The 16,581-nt window shown below is 52.0% G+C and overlaps 1 protein-coding gene across 1 annotated transcript in view; it reads left to right on the top strand.

The window, feature by feature from the left end:
- The window catches only part of LOC122389009 (vang-like protein 2-B), a 45,151-nt gene that overhangs the window by 21,726 nt on the left and 6,844 nt on the right, over window positions 1-16,581 (top strand). Inside the window, exons 2-3 of the mRNA XM_043380669.1 lie at window positions 10,526-10,722; window positions 13,330-14,203. Coding sequence (XP_043236604.1) covers window positions 10,553-10,722; window positions 13,330-14,203 — 1,044 coding nt within the window. The 5' untranslated portion in view covers window positions 10,526-10,552. The remainder of the gene's footprint in view (window positions 1-10,525; window positions 10,723-13,329; window positions 14,204-16,581) is intronic.

Below are 16,581 nucleotides of genomic sequence, written 5' to 3'. Positions count from 1 at the left end.
TATCGAAAAATGCACAATGCCATGAAAAATATGCTCTTTTGGCTTTATTTTAAGATATGTAAAATTATGTTTCAAACATATTTTGCTGCCAAACGCATGCTTATAAAACAGCTTTACGCCCGTTTCAAATGACCCCGATGCGAGGGTCAATTGAACCAGCCTATGGGGTCAATTGCACCTATTCTTAACAATGGAATGTTTTCCTCTTTAAGGCCACTTTCTTAAGGAGATATTTTGTCCGGTTTACTTTTCCAAATGCTACATTCAATAGGTCGTTGGAAAGCTAAAAGTGCAAAGTTCCTCATAATACGTGACATAAAGTACATAGACTATGGTAAAATGGGCGGATGAGGAAAATGAGAAATATCTCAGGCTATAGTGTGCTTTCAAGCAAAAGGCTGGAGAAAAAGGGGTCAAAAATTGAGCTCTATTAAACTACTATTTCAGTTTAAAAGCTCATTTCAAAGGTGGACTATTTCCTTTAATGTTTACAGCCCCTGAACAATAACCATTGCAAAGGTCACCGGGGTCCATTGAAACGGCCTGTGGCCCTGTTTCAACTGACCCTCAGAAAAGCGTTTCAATTGACCCCATCCGCTTCCGCCATCTCGCACGCGCCGTAAAGCACATGTCAAACGAGTTGGAGGAACGGCATCATGCTGAATGAAGGGCCAAATAAGGTGTTATTCCGGAGCTAGGAGTTCTTCTTTCAGCAAACAAAGGTATATGAGATATCAAAAAATATTCATTAAAACGATTTCTCCCAAACGCCCCTCAAAAACACAAAAACAAGTGTCAAATCAAAATTACCGTCCGTTTGCCGCCCAAACGCCGTTGACAAAGGAAGTGGTCGAGCGCGGATGCGCAGTGGTGTCGGCAACGCCATATGTTGCATACTGTTGAAAATAAAGCCATGTTTCATCTGACCCCGTGTTTCAACTGGCCCCGCTCTCCCCTATTAAGTCAGGCCTGGCATTAACATCCGTCGCGCAGAGTCGGGAATTAATGACATCGGCTCGGCTACACTGTAATCTTAACTCCGTCAATGACTGTCCACCTGAATGACTCATTTAGTCAATGTAACACCTGTTCTCTTCGATGTCTTTCTTGAACGTTTAGTGCCATTATGCACGGATGTATTGTTATTATTCCAATTCAAGAATTTCGACTGGCGGGACAGCGTTTTTCATCCAATTAATGTGTACTTGCCGTGCATGGTAAGCCGTGTCTTTCGCATTGGCACCGAGATAGTATCGCTGTGCCATTGTGACAATAACAATAAGACTGCACGTTGTTTTTGTGTCGGCCGCCGGGCGGCCATGGAGACTCAGTGATGTGTAGAGCGTGCTTCAGTCCGACGCCGGCCGCCCCAGCCGGTCCTGTACACTGCCACCTGAACAAACCAACACCCGAACCGCCGAAAAAGTACCGAGCTATCACGGCATCCGTGCTAGGAGGCGTCGTCCGGCGATAAAACTTACCCTTGTCGCGGCGAGCGCGCGCCAGCCGGCATTGTTTCTCTACTGGTCGGGGTACTGGGTAGCGACATGGCGCGCGACACCCTCCCTGCCGGCCGATGGGCCTCCCTCCGTCTGCGAACGGCAGCTTTTCCGGCCGGCAACCGACAGGTGGCCAGCGCTGGAGCAAGACAGAGCCTCCGGCGCGTGCGACCGAATCAAAGGGCGCTCACCGACTCCGTCATAACCCGACCATTTAGAAACGGATACCTGACAGCTCCGCATTGTCCGCGCCTGGCCAGACCAACCGTCGCCGCCGCTACCACCGGCGTCCCGCCGTCTCAATGCTCAGCGGTGTAAACAGGCTCATATTTCAGCGGCTGGCTGGGCCGGCCCCGGTGGCCCTGGCACCTCCTGTGTCCAGTGTCGCTGGTCGACCTCCCCGCGGTCCTCTGCTGAATGTGACAGTAATGCGGAACGAGATACGAGTGAAGGCGACGCGCCGGCCGGCTTTGATTACCGGTTTGTTGGAGATGTGTGGCCTTGATCGGTGGCTGGTGGTTTTACCACACAGTGCTGACATACAGATACTGTATCAACCTGAATAAGTGGCTCGCAGGAAGATATATGGATCGCCTTGTTAGCACAGAACGCTTACGCGTGTGATAGACGGATGGCGTGGTCGGTGTTGATTTTGTACTTTGTACTTGACTTCAATGAAGCTGATTCACATTTGATTTGGTGCTGTTTTTATCAGCATTTATTTCTGGTGATGGGGCTGCTCATTGATCACATCAGGCTTACCGGTAAACCCGTTTCTGTTGCAGTCCAAGGAGCTGTCTGTCACTTGTAACAAGAGCAAAACACCTGTTTCAGCCCCACGATGTGTCCACTCCAAATACCACCGATTCGGACAGTTGTTACCGACTCTCACTCCAGCCTTCCTGCCCGTGTCATTTCCGTCTGTTTGCAATGACGGCTGGCCTGTCCCGATTTTCCTTTTGGGCTGCCTCAGTTAATCATTGTGGACAGTTTGGCGGGCGGCTATAGTCACACTGCACGCCAAGCGGTCCAGGGACACCGACGGACAGGGTGGTCGCCGGTCAGTGGTCAAGGAGTGATCGGGGGCGAGTCAGTGATCAGTAGTCGCCGGTCAGTGGACAACGGAGAGTGGTTATTGGTCACTGGTCATTGGTCAGTCGGGACGGGGGCTAGCGACAGGTCCGACACGAAGTCTCCCTGCACTCCGGCAAAGCATACGAGTACCTACCTGCCAGGGGCGCAGCCGTATCGACCTGCCGGAGACTGCAACGTCGGTATAATTGAGGGCAACTGCACAGAGATGGGTGTCGTAAAATGCACGCTGCTCTACAAATGTGGTCTACAAGCACGCCGACACAGCATGGCTGGCAGGATACCGAAAAGACTGCAACGGTAGAGTTGTAGGCTAACCCTGTGTGAGGTTCCGCTGAACTGGTGCTACCGCTTATGCGAAAACGCAGTCTCCGAGTACGACGGTACAGCATACATAGCCAGGTAATTTTCAGGGAGACTGCAACGCGAGCCTAGAAGGCAGCTGTCTCGAGGATTTCTGTACAAATTGGTGTTATTGACAATGCAGCAATGCAGTTACCAACGCTCGGTAGGCGGAGACTGCAACCATGGACATAAAGCCATCCCTAGACTCTGAACAGTGAAGCACCAAGACTGCGGTGTTACCAGCATTGATGAGGTGCCTTTTGTAAGTCATTACAGTGAATAGTGATATGCTGCTGTTGGGATGAGGAGAATCGAACTCTTGAAGAGTGACACCGTTAAATCGCGATACAGATTGGCTCAGATCGGTCACTCGATCCAAGTGCATAACCGGCCGGAGTTGGGCTCGTAAATGCCTCCACATTTCGACTGATTGGTGATGCGACTTTTACAACTACCTACATGACACTTATGACATCACACGCTGCACCCGTGACGTCACCGGAGTGAGCTGATGACGTCACCGGGCGCAGTTGATCGTGGGAGGTCTTTGTCTCGCGGCAGCGGCCGGACGCAGCGTCGACTTTCCTCTATTGATTGGACAGCTCCGGCCGACCGGACCGGCAGCGCCCGGGGCCGAACGGGGGCGGGGTGCAGGAACGGCAGACAGCCCCCGACATTTAGCCAGATCATAGCAGCTTACGATGGCATTCCGAATACCCGTCCGACGCACTTTTGGCATGCCATCCGCATAGCGGCAAGATGAAAGAATTCCGAATGCACCCGGCTGCACTGCTGACCGGCTTACCGTCACGCGTACTGTCAGCCGTGGTAAGAGACAGGGTCAGTAGGGGTCAGTAGAGGTCAGTAAGAGGTCAGATGGAGGTTAGGATAGCTCTAACCTAGGCCATACGAAGGTCCGTGGAAGTCAAATGAAGGTCAGGTATCAACCAATGAAGTCTGAGGATGCTTGGTTGATTTCAGCTGCATGTATCATATGGCGGCTGAAGTGGGACTCAGGTGACAAGCAAAGGTCATGTGTAGGTCAGGAGGGGCTAGTAAAGGTCAAAGGTCAACATATGTCACACGGAGTCAGACGCTCGGCAGCTATCACCGTATAGCTGTTCGACATGTCTTGCAATGGTCAATGTTCGACTACCGGATTAGGGTTTCTGGCAGGCGCTGCGCTGTTGCCAGGCTGACAATTATTCTGCGGTCACCGGGAAACGTTTCCTGACCTTCGACTACGAGTTGACCGGGCGTTCTCTGGCATCGAGGGAGGTCTCTGACTTCTAGTTAAGTGAGAGAACTTGTCAGCGACGCTGTCCGCCATGTAGAGTCTTTCCAGTCAGCAATTTATGCATCGGTCAGTGGCCGTCAGATGGATTCAGCATTTCATGGGTACCTATGTCTGATGGCTGAAATACCATCCAGCAAGAGTGCATGCTGGAGGAGCATACTCACAACAGCTGAGACCATAACTGGGAATGGTGGGGCAAGGATGCTTGCGCACTATCAGTTGAATTTTGTTGGCAAATGTGCGGAATATTGTGTCATATGCCGTCTCTCGAGAATGTTATTCTGGCCGTTTGATTCTATACCTCCAACCGACGAAGGTAAAAAGACATCACAGTTCCTTTTACCATTTCCATAAGGTTGAGCTAGGTACGGAATAGGAGAGCAAGTCTTGTCGAAGTGACTGTAAAGCACGGAGCCATAACGCTATCCATACCAAGAACCCGAAGCAATGACTCTAAACGGTCGCCTGCCACCAATGCACCTAACCTGTCACGTCTCTTGTTTGGATGACATAGCTTACCTTTTTATGCACTCTTCTTCGGATCTCTGCACAGCGCTGTATCTGCAGCTACACCGTCCACACCTTGCACCAACAAGCCGCACCCAAAACAATATGTCATCGCTGACAGAGCACAAAAGGCGAGAACAGCAAGAACCGGTTAGCAATGATTTCCATATGGTGTGAACAAAGCTGACAGATGAACAGTACGCTACACAGTACACAAGGCGAATGATAAACCTCAGTCCTGCTGCGGCGTTTTGTCATCTATGATCACTCCGTGAACTATGGTTGAGCTGCCTCGCAGCCTAAGCACGGTCTTTGGCCACAGCAAAGGAACAGCTGCGGCTACCCCATACGGCACAGCTCTATCGTTACACTTGTGATTGGAGTTCAGTGTGGCGGTGCTTTGCGTGGACAAGAGTCGTCTGTGTAGTGTCCATAACTGAAACTCGTCTATTCCACAACTCGTTAAATGTCTATAGTTGCAATGCAGCGGTGCCGGGTATACCGCCGTATAGACTATAGGTGGCCAGTCATAAGCGTAGGAACCATGGGTGCAAGGGTGCAGCTGCACCCACAATATTTCTCCAGTGGGTGCAGACAATGTATTCTGCACCCACAATAATCTGAACCAAAAAACCCTTTTCTCATCAACACTACTTCCCATGCAGCACGGCAAATTCAGGATAAGTTGCCTACTATCCATCTTTCGAAGCATTTTCTACTGTGATGGTCTACTGTAGACCCACTGTCAAAAATTTTTAGCCCGATATCTTCGAAAATGGCTAAGTTGGCCGCTTTTACTTTTTGCGGTAGTCAATATTGACAAAATGACAATATTAACCCTCGCATGTGTGCGGCGTTTTCCAGCTTCTAATGTGTAGGGGGAGGGGCGGGAGGTCGGTCAGACCCCCCTGCCGTTCGGCCCCTGATCGGGCTAGAGCTTCGGGGAAAAAACGAGGGTGTTGCCCGTGACGAGAAGAAGCCGATGATACCCAATTTTAAGGTCTTAGGTCATTGGTTGACCTTCCAGGTCAGGTCAATATTCCAAAAGTCGGGAAAATCGGGACCTGCTAGAACTGCGTAAAGTGAAGCTGTTATCGGGTTTTTCGGGGTGCTGATCACGAATATCTGATGTAAGTTTTGATCACAGATGATTTCTTCATGCATTTAGGCCAGATCGTGTCAGGTCAGGTCAGGTCAACCATTAGGCGTCCTACCGGCTATCCATAGTAAAGTAAGTGTCAACTACCACTGACGGCGTCGTAGCATGTTACGAAGGCACTAAAACTACTTCGTAAACGTTCAAATGGATGCTAAATTCGAAATCAGCCCGATAAACTACCCTAGAAACATGTAAAACTCGAAAAAGTGAACCGAGGTCATCAAAGGTCAATGACCTGACCTGACCTTCAGGTGACCTTCACACCCACCGTGATGCATGGGAAGAACATCATTTCACACGTTTGGACGTCTACAATCACAAAAAGACTGGAAACGCGTAGATAATGTGGGCTGACATACGCCAAATCGCGATTCCGGCCGAACATGGTCTCGAGAATCAGGTCACAGGTCAAAGGTCTTTTAGGTCAGGGTCATGAAATTTTCAGAGTAGGTGTAAAACTACACCCCCTACAAAAAACGACCCCCTACACATGCGAGGGTCAATGCTTCCAAATGCACTTATCGGTCGGTACCTTTTTTCGACATGGTACACCCTCAAAGCTCGTAACGATCCTTCGCTCGGGTGTCGCTCCCTACTCCCCCCCCCCCCCCCGCTTCACCGACCATTGGCTGGATTTCTGCACCCATGCACCCACAATGTTCCAGCCGTTCCTACGCCCATGTGGCCAGTGGCGCCTCAGCGTACCTATATCAGCGGTGTCTCAGCGGTGTCTCAATGTTGTCTCTGCAGTAGTCTCTCAGCATGGTTTCTCAGTGTTGAGTTCTCGGTAGGTGTTCTCGCCGAGACTCGTCTAAGGTCGCTGATCGCTCGTGCATGGCGTGGGGAGACCGCGGTGCCGGCTTCTGACTGGTTCAAATACAGCAGAGGCTGATGGACTTGACACTGACACGGACAGGGGCAGGACATGGGCGCGGACTTGGACTTAGAGGCCTTTGCGGACATGGAAGAGCCACACAGCGGTTCCAGCGAACAGGTAGATACAACTCCGGGCGACCCAGTCTACTTCAACCAGTGGCCGTATCGCACTCAGCAGGTCATGCAGCCGCTCTTCAGGCAGTCGGTGGAAAAATCACCCCTCCATCAGGCATCAACCGTCAACCGACTTCCGCAGGCCGCTGCTGCTTCGCGTTCGCTTCCGAACCAGTGCAGCGAACAGTCGACGCGCTGGCTGTTTGGTGGGTGCATGCGCTGGGCTGGACTGACGGGTGAGTCAGAACACCGCCCTGTCGTGGACTGGAGGGGCTTTCGTCATTGTCTCGCGGTGGCTCGCTCGTGCTGCGCCGGCCGGTGTTTTCGCCCCGCCGTGGCCGCATTCCTCCCTCCCCCGCAGCCGGGCCGGGCCGCGCTGCGGTGAACGCGCTGATTGGAATGACCAGTGGAATGGCTCATTGGAATGACCAGTCATAATGGCTGACTAGAATGACCGAAATATTTGAATGATAAGGCGAAATGTGAGGTGTCATTGCAGCTATAACATGCGCCGCTCTTCATTGCTGCTTGCATTTCCAAACAGTAGGTATTTGAATCAATTTCCGTTCATGGTTAACTGTTGTTGTACGAAGTATCGGGAATTTCGAGATGGTTCTTGCCATGGAAAAAAAATATTGCACATGAACTTTGGCTTTAGAGGCATGGGACTGGTTCCGTGTGAATCGCTATCGCCCCCCACCCCAACCCCCACCCGACCCTATAGTGGACGTTGAATGCTGCAACATATTTCGCCCTTCTTCCGTCAAAGTTCTCTGCACCTGGCGCTTCCAGCCATCTTTTCCCTTACAGTCCAATCTAACTAGAAACATGGCACATCAGATTATTGCTACACAGCATCGAACACGACACTATCGGACCACGACACTTCATGCCACTTTGGTCACCCTCCCGGTAAACCGTCGGACCGAGTCTCGCTGAGAGCAATGACCCGACCCTCGGCACCACGCCGTACCGTCGCGACGCCATCGCTGCGGCTTTATAGGCGCGCCGTGTTTGTCTGCGGCGCCGCAGCGCGGCGGTTATGGCGCGGCGTGTTTACTACCGCAGCTGTCGAGAGACTCATTCCACGACAGGCTCAGGTCTATGGGCGCATTCACGTCATGGCTGTTTTCTCCGTCCATTCTGTCAAGGCTTATGTCTCTCTGGAATGACCTAATACGGTTTGGAGTCTGGCTTTGGCCAGACATGACGTCTTTCTCTTAAGGCTATTGCTGAGCGGCATGCTCACCTTTTATCTATTTCCGTCTTCACTTTTGCTGTAGCACCGCTTAAAGTTTGAGTTCGAACATAAAGTTTGGGCCTATTTAGAACTTCGTTTGCGCTTCATTCATAAGGGATGTTAATATTTGCTACTGTCACGACCTGGACCATTCATGGTTTCCGGTCAGTGAAGCTGCCTAGCCCTAATCCAGATTGTCAGATCGATGCGCCGCTGAGGTACCGCTAGTCTGTCGATCGGCGTAATGTTCCCGCGGTGTCTCTGCCCTCCGATCCCGGCGATCCCCGTCCGATACCACTCCTCCCCACACTGCGCCGCCGCTGACTGACACCACGCACCGCCAAACAACACTAATTGGCCCACCAGCTACTCACTAATCACCTGTTTTTCTCGGATGGTTTCCGGAACGTTCCAGCCGCAGATAGATTAGCATATTTCGCCTGAATATGTAGACGGCCCTTAGCATAGGTATTTCATTTAGATTTCAGGTGTGGAAAGAGGTGCACCAATGCGTTATGCCTGATTTGATCAGGTAGATAGGTTTATGCTGCAAGATCGTTAGGAAGGAAGGCATGGTGTTTGCTCATAGAGAGCTTTGTTTTCTTATCTTGGCATATTCGTTCTCATACATTCGCGGTATCTTGTGCTCCAAATTATAGGAACCTCTCTTTCATGAAGCTGCTGCCAGTTTTAGTATAGGTAGGTACACGGTTTCTCTCAATTGTCGTTTTTTTTACGTTTTCAGCTAGGTAGGCGTTTTACATGCATTTATGATAAGGCTTATCGTGCTATCTGGACAATTATGCGATGAACTGATAGCATGCAAATAAGGTAGCTTACAACGACACAAAGCTCCTTTACAAGCTCCCTCCATGTACGTTATCAATATGAAATATCAAATTTTGATTGATAAAGCCTACTGGCGTTACCGGGAGTCTGTCCCATGTCGAAACGGTCCTCAGGGGCGCTAAAAGCTGTCCAATCTGTGTCTCGGACCCAGCCGTGATCGTGTCCGTCTTTAGCCGCCGAAATCTTCCAGTCTCCCTGACCAGTGAACACAGCACCAGCCGTGAATAACCTTGTCACCGCCGCCGGCGGGAGTGAAATGGTTCAGTTCTCACTAGCCTGACTGAAATGCATTGGCGAGTGCCGGTGACGCATCCCTCTTTCTGCCAGACCTGTCTGCCTGATAGCTGCTCTGCGCTGATCTCTGTCAGACCGTCCTTCCGGCCGGCGTTCCGTCCTTCAGCCGAGGCCGTCTCACTCGCCGTGAGCCGGCTCGGCTGATGAGCGTGTGTCCGGTGTAGCTCGGCTGAATCATTTGTGCGTTAAAACGCCCCGGGCCGCGCACCGCGTCTCCGAGGCCGCCGCGGTGTGGTGAGGTGTCAGCTGGCGGTCGCGGGTCGGCGACCTCTAGACGCTTCTCATAAAGTTGGACAGAGACGCGACTCAGCTGGACAGAGACGTGACTCGTCCTGGGGAATAAGAGACGAGTTATCTATCAATGGCGCTGGACTCCGGCAATACGCGATGTGGTGAACGATGGATGATGTTGAATGAAGTCTCCTTGGTGGCCAGTTTGAATAATTCACAAAGCCAACTGTATAATCAAAGCAAATATTATGCTGAACACACTCAGTAGATATTGTGCAGAATGTAAAGCAAACTTATAAAAACCGTTATCGATATTGCGATCTTGATCAGACGGCTGAAGCTGCAGCGAACTTCGCTCAGAACCGTGACACATTTCGATTACAGGCCGGCGAACGCGCTGCGCTTTTTATCGCACGGTCGCCATGACCGCTGGCGTTGGCACATGCTCTCGCCGGCTGGGCCGGGCCAGAGGCGGGGAGCGGGAAAGTTACGGATCACCGGATGTGGGCGGGGCTAACGGAGAGAGGCAGGGAGAGAGCGAGAGCAGCGGGAGCAGAGAGTCTGGACCAGGGTATATTGGTCTGGACCACGTGCCTAACAGGTTTTGATCTGTGTCTGGGCCGAGTAGTGGGTAGTGGCTCAGTCCTAACGAACCCGCTGAGGGCCGGTATACGGCCAGTCTGTCCTATCTGTCTGTCTGTCTGTCTGACTGACTCCTTGCCTGTTCACAGCCAGTGGCGGCGCTCCGTGTCTGTCTGGCTGTCTGCTCGTCTGCTGTCAGTCCGTCTGCCCACCACTGGCGTCCCATGTCTGAATGTCTGTCTGTCTGTCTCTCTGCCCGTGTGCGGCTCGTTCTTACTGTCTGTCTGTTTGTTCACAGCCGGCGGCGGTGTCCCATGTCTGAACGTTCGTCTGTCCGTCTGAATGTATGTCTATCTGCGGCTGGCCCAGTATGGATGCTCGTCTGTTTGTATGTTCACAGCATGCCGTTTCTTACTGTTTGTATGTCTGTCTGTTCACAGCCGGCGGCGGCGGCGTCTCATGTCTGAATGCTGGACGTGCTCCACGGCTCTGAGGGCGGCGGTGGCGGTCACTGGGCAGCCATGGACAGCGCGGGGGGATCCGCGCGCAGCTCCACCTCAGAGAATGCCGGCGGTGGCGGCAGGTCCAACGGCAGGCCGCCGCACCACGGCTCCACGCGCTCTGGACGCCATAAACAGTGAGTGAGGCACCGCCGGTACACACGGACATAGACGGTGTCACCGTACGGAAACGAAGACAAAAGACGCAGTCTACCGCGGGGAAACAGAGATGCCAACGAGAGATATGAAAAGGCACACGCAAGGTGAATGTATGGTTCTGTTTTCCTCTGCACAGTCCGCAGAGCGGCATACAGAATTGATCATATATTTTGTTCTGATTCGAAAAGAGAACTTATATATTTGTTGTTTTTATTGTTTGCGACTGACAGTCATTTGAGTGGGTGACAGCTTTTAAAGCGCCCTTATATTTCAAACTTATTTGCATCATTTATCCGTGCTCTGCGCGGTGCGCACTCTTTTAAAATCGGACTTTGCAGTTTGCAATGTCGATACGCTTGCCTGCGCCAATGTTTGGAAGAACACCACTTTCGGGTTTGTTAATCCAACGGGTGCACAGGAGACGGAGTAGCGAGTTTTCACAACACGGCTTAATTTATCCCCGGATTTATCTGTTTGTGGTCGAAGGATCCTCGTTCCGAACCGGTTATTCCTTGCTCAGCAGAGCCAGTCTGGCCAGTGTTGTGACTGTAAAGGTAGGTGCGCTGGGAACGGAAACGCATAGGTATGGATAAAATAGAAATAAACTAGCTGGTATGCACCTATAAGGTAGCCGAGCTGTTGGCGCTTTGAAATCAATACAATCTCACATGTGTAGTCTGTTACGCTAAGTTAAAAAAAAAATATTTCGTGCATCCTCTAAGTATACCAGCCGTATGTGCGAACGATCTTTTCTTGTCACAATGCAGTTCAGACGATTCCCGTGTCCCGGGACTCCTGGGACACAATCAACTCGGGACGGGTCCCTCATGTCGTCAGACCGAATCAGTCTCGGTCTTCTCAAACCTATTTGAAACGGCTTCCAGCCTTCCACCGATATGGATTTGATAATTGACATGGTGAGCCGTTGGGCGAATTTATCCCCGTCCTTCACTGTCACTTCTTGAATGTCACACTTAAATATATTTCTATCTATAGCCACCTATGACCATCTTTGGCAGTGGCCATCTTTGGCTATGGCTATCTTATGGCCGTCTATCACCGTCTATAATTGCTTTTGACCTCCTATGGTCGCCTATGGTCGAACAACTGTGGCTGCCTATGATCTGTGGTCGCCTATGGTGGCCTTAAGCCACCTATGGCCGCCTCTGGTCGCCTATGGTTGCCTATAATCGCCTATGGTCGCCCATGGTCGCGTATGACCGTCTATAGCCACCTATAGCCGCCTGTGCTCGCCTTTGGTCGTCTTTGGTCGCTGTGACTTCCTTTGGTCACCCATGGTCGAACGACTGTGGGCCTTGAACTGTGGCTGCCCATTGTCTATGGCCGCCTATGGCCGGACGGCTGTAGTGCTGCAGACGCAGTGAGCCGCCCGGGTTCATCGGGTTCATGTCAACCCCACTCACCCCTCCTCCACGCAGTGACCGGCCCCACAGTATGACAGGATGACAGGGCAGTGGCCGACCCTCCAGTTAGACAGCTTTATAGAGGGATTTACATCGGCAAACCAGGAGAGCTGCCGGCACAGAGGGCAGGGCACAATTGATGAATGGCTGTAACCAACCGTGTTCAACTGCATGCCAACCTGATAACAGTCGGTCAAAGGCGGGGAAAAAGAAGCGATGGAACTGCTTTTGAGCACAGCTTTCGTGAATGCATTCTTTCCGTGATATTTTTTTTTTCTCGTTTAACTGCTTCGATTTGGGTTTGGGCTCAACAAACATATAAACGTTATACTTGCATGTGTAAATTAATATAATAAAAAACTACCTAACTTTTGAAGCTATTGTAAGCGAACTCCCGTCCAGCTCCCGCCTTCACTTGTTCATCAAGCTGATAGTGTAATGCTTGATTAGGTGCAATAGCCGGTGGCTCTATTTATAGCGAATAGCAACGCAGACATTTAGGCACCCCATGCACGAGGTGTGTTATTGTATTTTAATGGTCATTAACTCCCCTGGTCATGGGAAAACATTGCCTATAAGTAGGTATAGCAATGGTAACTGATAAGCTTGGACACTCGACGTTACACCTGTGCGGGACCTCCAGTCATCGTAGACGGGATGACTGGAGGGTTCATCGGCCCGATAATTCTTCAACTCATTGTCTCAAGCAATTACTTCGTGTCACAAATCACATGAAACGTATGAAAGGCCAGTGTCCCCTGCAAAATTTGCGAGTCATGCGCTCGAAATAAACCAGAGAGCACATTTTGATGATTCAAGCTCAGTCGTGCAGCCACACTTGAATCGCACCTGACTCCTCCCTCTGTGTCTCCTTAGTTCGTGTCTGTACGGCTCTTGACGTGTCAGCGGCGGTCCCGCACCTGGCTCCCCGCTCCCTCCCTCCCTCAGCTCACGTCTGGACGACTCTTTGACGTGTCGGCGGCGGTCTCGACTGACTCCCTCCCCTCCCCTCCCCCTCCCTCAGATCACGTCTGCGGACGACTCTTTGGACGTGCTGGCGGTGGTCCCGCACCTGACTCCCCCCTCCCTTCCTCAGCTCGCGCCTGGACGACTCTGGTCGGCGGCGGTCCCGGCTGACTCCCCCTCCCCTCCCTCCCCCAGCTCGCGCCTGGACGACTCCGTGGACGTATCGGCGGCAGTGACGGCCCCAGAGCCCGGGCCGGACGTGCTCGAGGTGCAGATCGTGCCGCAGGACTCGTGGGCCGACACGACGGCCGTCACGGGCAACACGTCCGACGTGTCGACGTCTGTGGACGAGTTCCGAGTGCTGCACTCTCCGGAGCGGACTCTGCGCGCCCGCTGCCGCCGCCGGCTGCTGGCCGCGCTCGCCGGCTGTGTGTGTGGGTTCGCGCTGCTCTCCCCGGTGGTGATGGTAGTGCTGCCACGGGTGGGCGCGCTAGACCTCTCTCCATCTCAACTGCAGTGCGGCGCCGAGTGCGACGGAGCGCTGATCGCGTTCGCGTTCAAGCTGCTGATCCTGGTTGCGGGCGGGTGGGCGGTGTTCGTGCGGCCCGCGCGCGCCACCCTGCCGAGAGTGTTCGTGCTGCGTGCCGCAGTGCTGACGCTCACGTTTGTGTTCACGTTCAGCTACTGGCTGTTCTTCTTTGTACGTGTTCTGGAGGAGCGGCACACGCTGCAGCTGTACACGCTGACCGTGTTCGCCGGCTCGCTGGTGGACACTCTGCTGTGGACGCACTACCTGGCCGTGCTGCTGCTCGAACTACGTCACGCGCAGCCGCAGTACGCCGTGCGCGTGGTGCGCAGTCCGGACGGTGAGTCGCGCCTGTACCCGCTGGGAGCGCTCAGCGTACAGCGCGCTGCTGCATACGTACTGGAGCGCTACTACGCCGACTTTGCCGTCTACAACCCGTACCTGGAGCGGCTGCCCACCAAGTCGGCCTCGAGGAAACCCAGCAGCGTCACCAGCTACAAGTTCTACGACGTGGACGGCTCGACGGCCGGCTCGACCATACAGGTGAGGAAGAGGGAAGGCCGGGGGAAGGGAGGACCTGAAGGGGAGAGAGAGAGAGAGAGAGAGAGAGAGGGAGAGAGAGAGAGAGAGAGAGAGAGAGAGGGGGAGAGAGAGAGAGAGAGAGAGAGAGAGAGAGAGAGAGAGAGAGAGAGAGAGAGAGAGAGAGAGAGAGAGAGAAAGAGAGAGAGAGAGAGAGAGAGGCAAAAGAGGGAGGAGGGGTCAGGGGGCTTATCTCGGCGGCTACCGGGTGAGGTCCCTCACAAAGTTCATCCCGGCTCATTTTTAGAATATGATGTCATCCTCAGCGCTTATTATTGACTCAAGATGGTTGCGGGAGAAGAACAATGAATGGTCATGACATGTGTATAGATAGAACTATGTTGTATCTAAATAACGTCTAAAGTGAAGGTGCAGCGAACCGATCCGTACCTGTCAGTCCGGTGATCAGTGTCAATAACCGGTAAGTATAACCGCAGATACTGTGGACTTTGTGTCAGGTTTTCCAGTCACTGATGGCAAGCTTGGATCGCAAGAAGCTGAGTGTCTCGTGTTGTTTGGTAACTAATGACCTTGTGGAGCTGACTTGAGGTGTCGATACATTTAAATTCAATTAAATCATAAATTCTACAATTATTGGTTTGAGAATTGTGATGGACCGAAGAGCAAAAACCAAGCAATCCTTGTGTGCCATTCATGTGTGCTACATTGGCCGAACAATAGTTAATTATGACCAATTTGAGCGGTTTATGGATTGTTTTGAGGCCGCGTGACCGCCAGCAATAACGAATAATTGTTTCTACGAGCACCCATTGGTCGGAACCATGTCGGGATCCATCGTAGCGCTTTACGAGTGACGGTGTGGCCCCGGGGTTAATGAACTGTTCCGAGGCGGATCTCCGGATAACGTCCGTTTATGAACCATTCCAACGGATCACCGACCATTGCTTGCCTGCTCGCCCGGAGATCCAACAGATCACCCGTGAGCTAGGCTGATTCGCTTAGACAATGAGTAAATGAAATAGCGACTCACTTCCTTGCGAGCGGAGCCTCAAATCTATGTCAGATCCACGGAGCTGCAGCTGTTATTGGGACTAGACCCCTCGGGCAGCAGTTGCTCGGTTGCAGGTCGCCCCAGGGCAGGAACACCTGCGACCCGTGCACCGTTCAGTGTCCATCAGCGGGTCGACCTTTGACCTCTCGGCTCAGTCGCCGTCTCAGGGGCCAGCTAATAAGATGGTCCGACTGGCTGCACTGGCGCGGCTCCCCGCGAGCCCCAGTCGATCGGAATGCAATTGTGGCCGGAAGACTGAGCTGCCACAGCTGTCACAGTATAAAATAGAGCTGTCACAGCTGACAGCTGTCACCACAGAGCTGCAAAAGCCTCTGTCAACAGAGCTGTCATTGCTGGCACAAGCAGACGGGCTGGTACAGCCGTCAGTTGTCAACAAAGCCGTCATAGCCGTGATTTTCAGATAGAGCTCCCACAGCCGTCATAATTAGACGGAGCTGACACGGCGTGCACGATGAGAGGGAGCTGTCACAGCTGTCATAGTTAGATGGAGCTGCCACAGCCGTCGCAATAATATGAAGCTGCCACAGCCAATAGAAATGTACGGAGCTGTCACAGCCGTCACTGTTAGACGGAGCTGCCACAGCCATTGCAGTAAGCTGCAGCCGTCTGTCCATGAGTGAATGTCCATGTCACTAGCAGTCCATCTCAGACTCTAACTCCGGCCTGCAGTCTGCTGTCGTTGACTACCGGTTGACAATGGAGGAATTTCGGTCACTGTAGATGGGGCATTCCACGATAGATCGACCAAAGCCGTACACCCTCATATTTTATTTTTTGCTTAAAATTGGTCTAATGGGTTGTGATGGGCGGGGAAGCCAGCTGTGCCAAGGATTTTTTTCTTCGAACAACGGTTTCCGAGATATAGCCTCAGGCAATTCCTGGAGGTCATGCTGCAACCCTATGTTTGGCGGCTTATAACTCAGAAACTATTGGTTTTCTATGGTAAAAACTTAATATGGTTCAACTCGCAATCAACCATCAAACGTTTTGGCTATCTCGGATTTTCGATTTTTGAAAATTTTGATCACGTGACATCTTGACCTTTTTTTCGAAGAGTGACCTTGATATTTTCCCAACTGAAAGTCGCAATTATGTCTGATGACGATTAAAGCCTTATCAATTGTCATTCATATGCGCAAATAAAAAAAAATGGCTTTCGGCCTGCGTTGACCTCAGGTCAGGTCATTTTTATGACCTGTCCATTATTACGAGCGAGAGCGACGCGAGATCTCGATAATAAAGCAAGATAGCGACAAGCGGTAAACGGTACAGGATTCACACGGATAAGGTCTACAATTTTTACGGAGGT

Source organism: Amphibalanus amphitrite, unplaced genomic scaffold (genome assembly GCF_019059575.1).
Source record: "Amphibalanus amphitrite isolate SeventyFive unplaced genomic scaffold, NRLGWU_Aamphi_draft 000341F_arrow, whole genome shotgun sequence".
Lineage (NCBI taxonomy): Eukaryota > Metazoa > Arthropoda > Thecostraca > Balanomorpha > Balanidae > Amphibalanus > Amphibalanus amphitrite.
The sequence above is the reverse complement of the archived record's forward strand: the minus strand, read 5'-3'. Positions and strand labels throughout refer to the sequence as shown.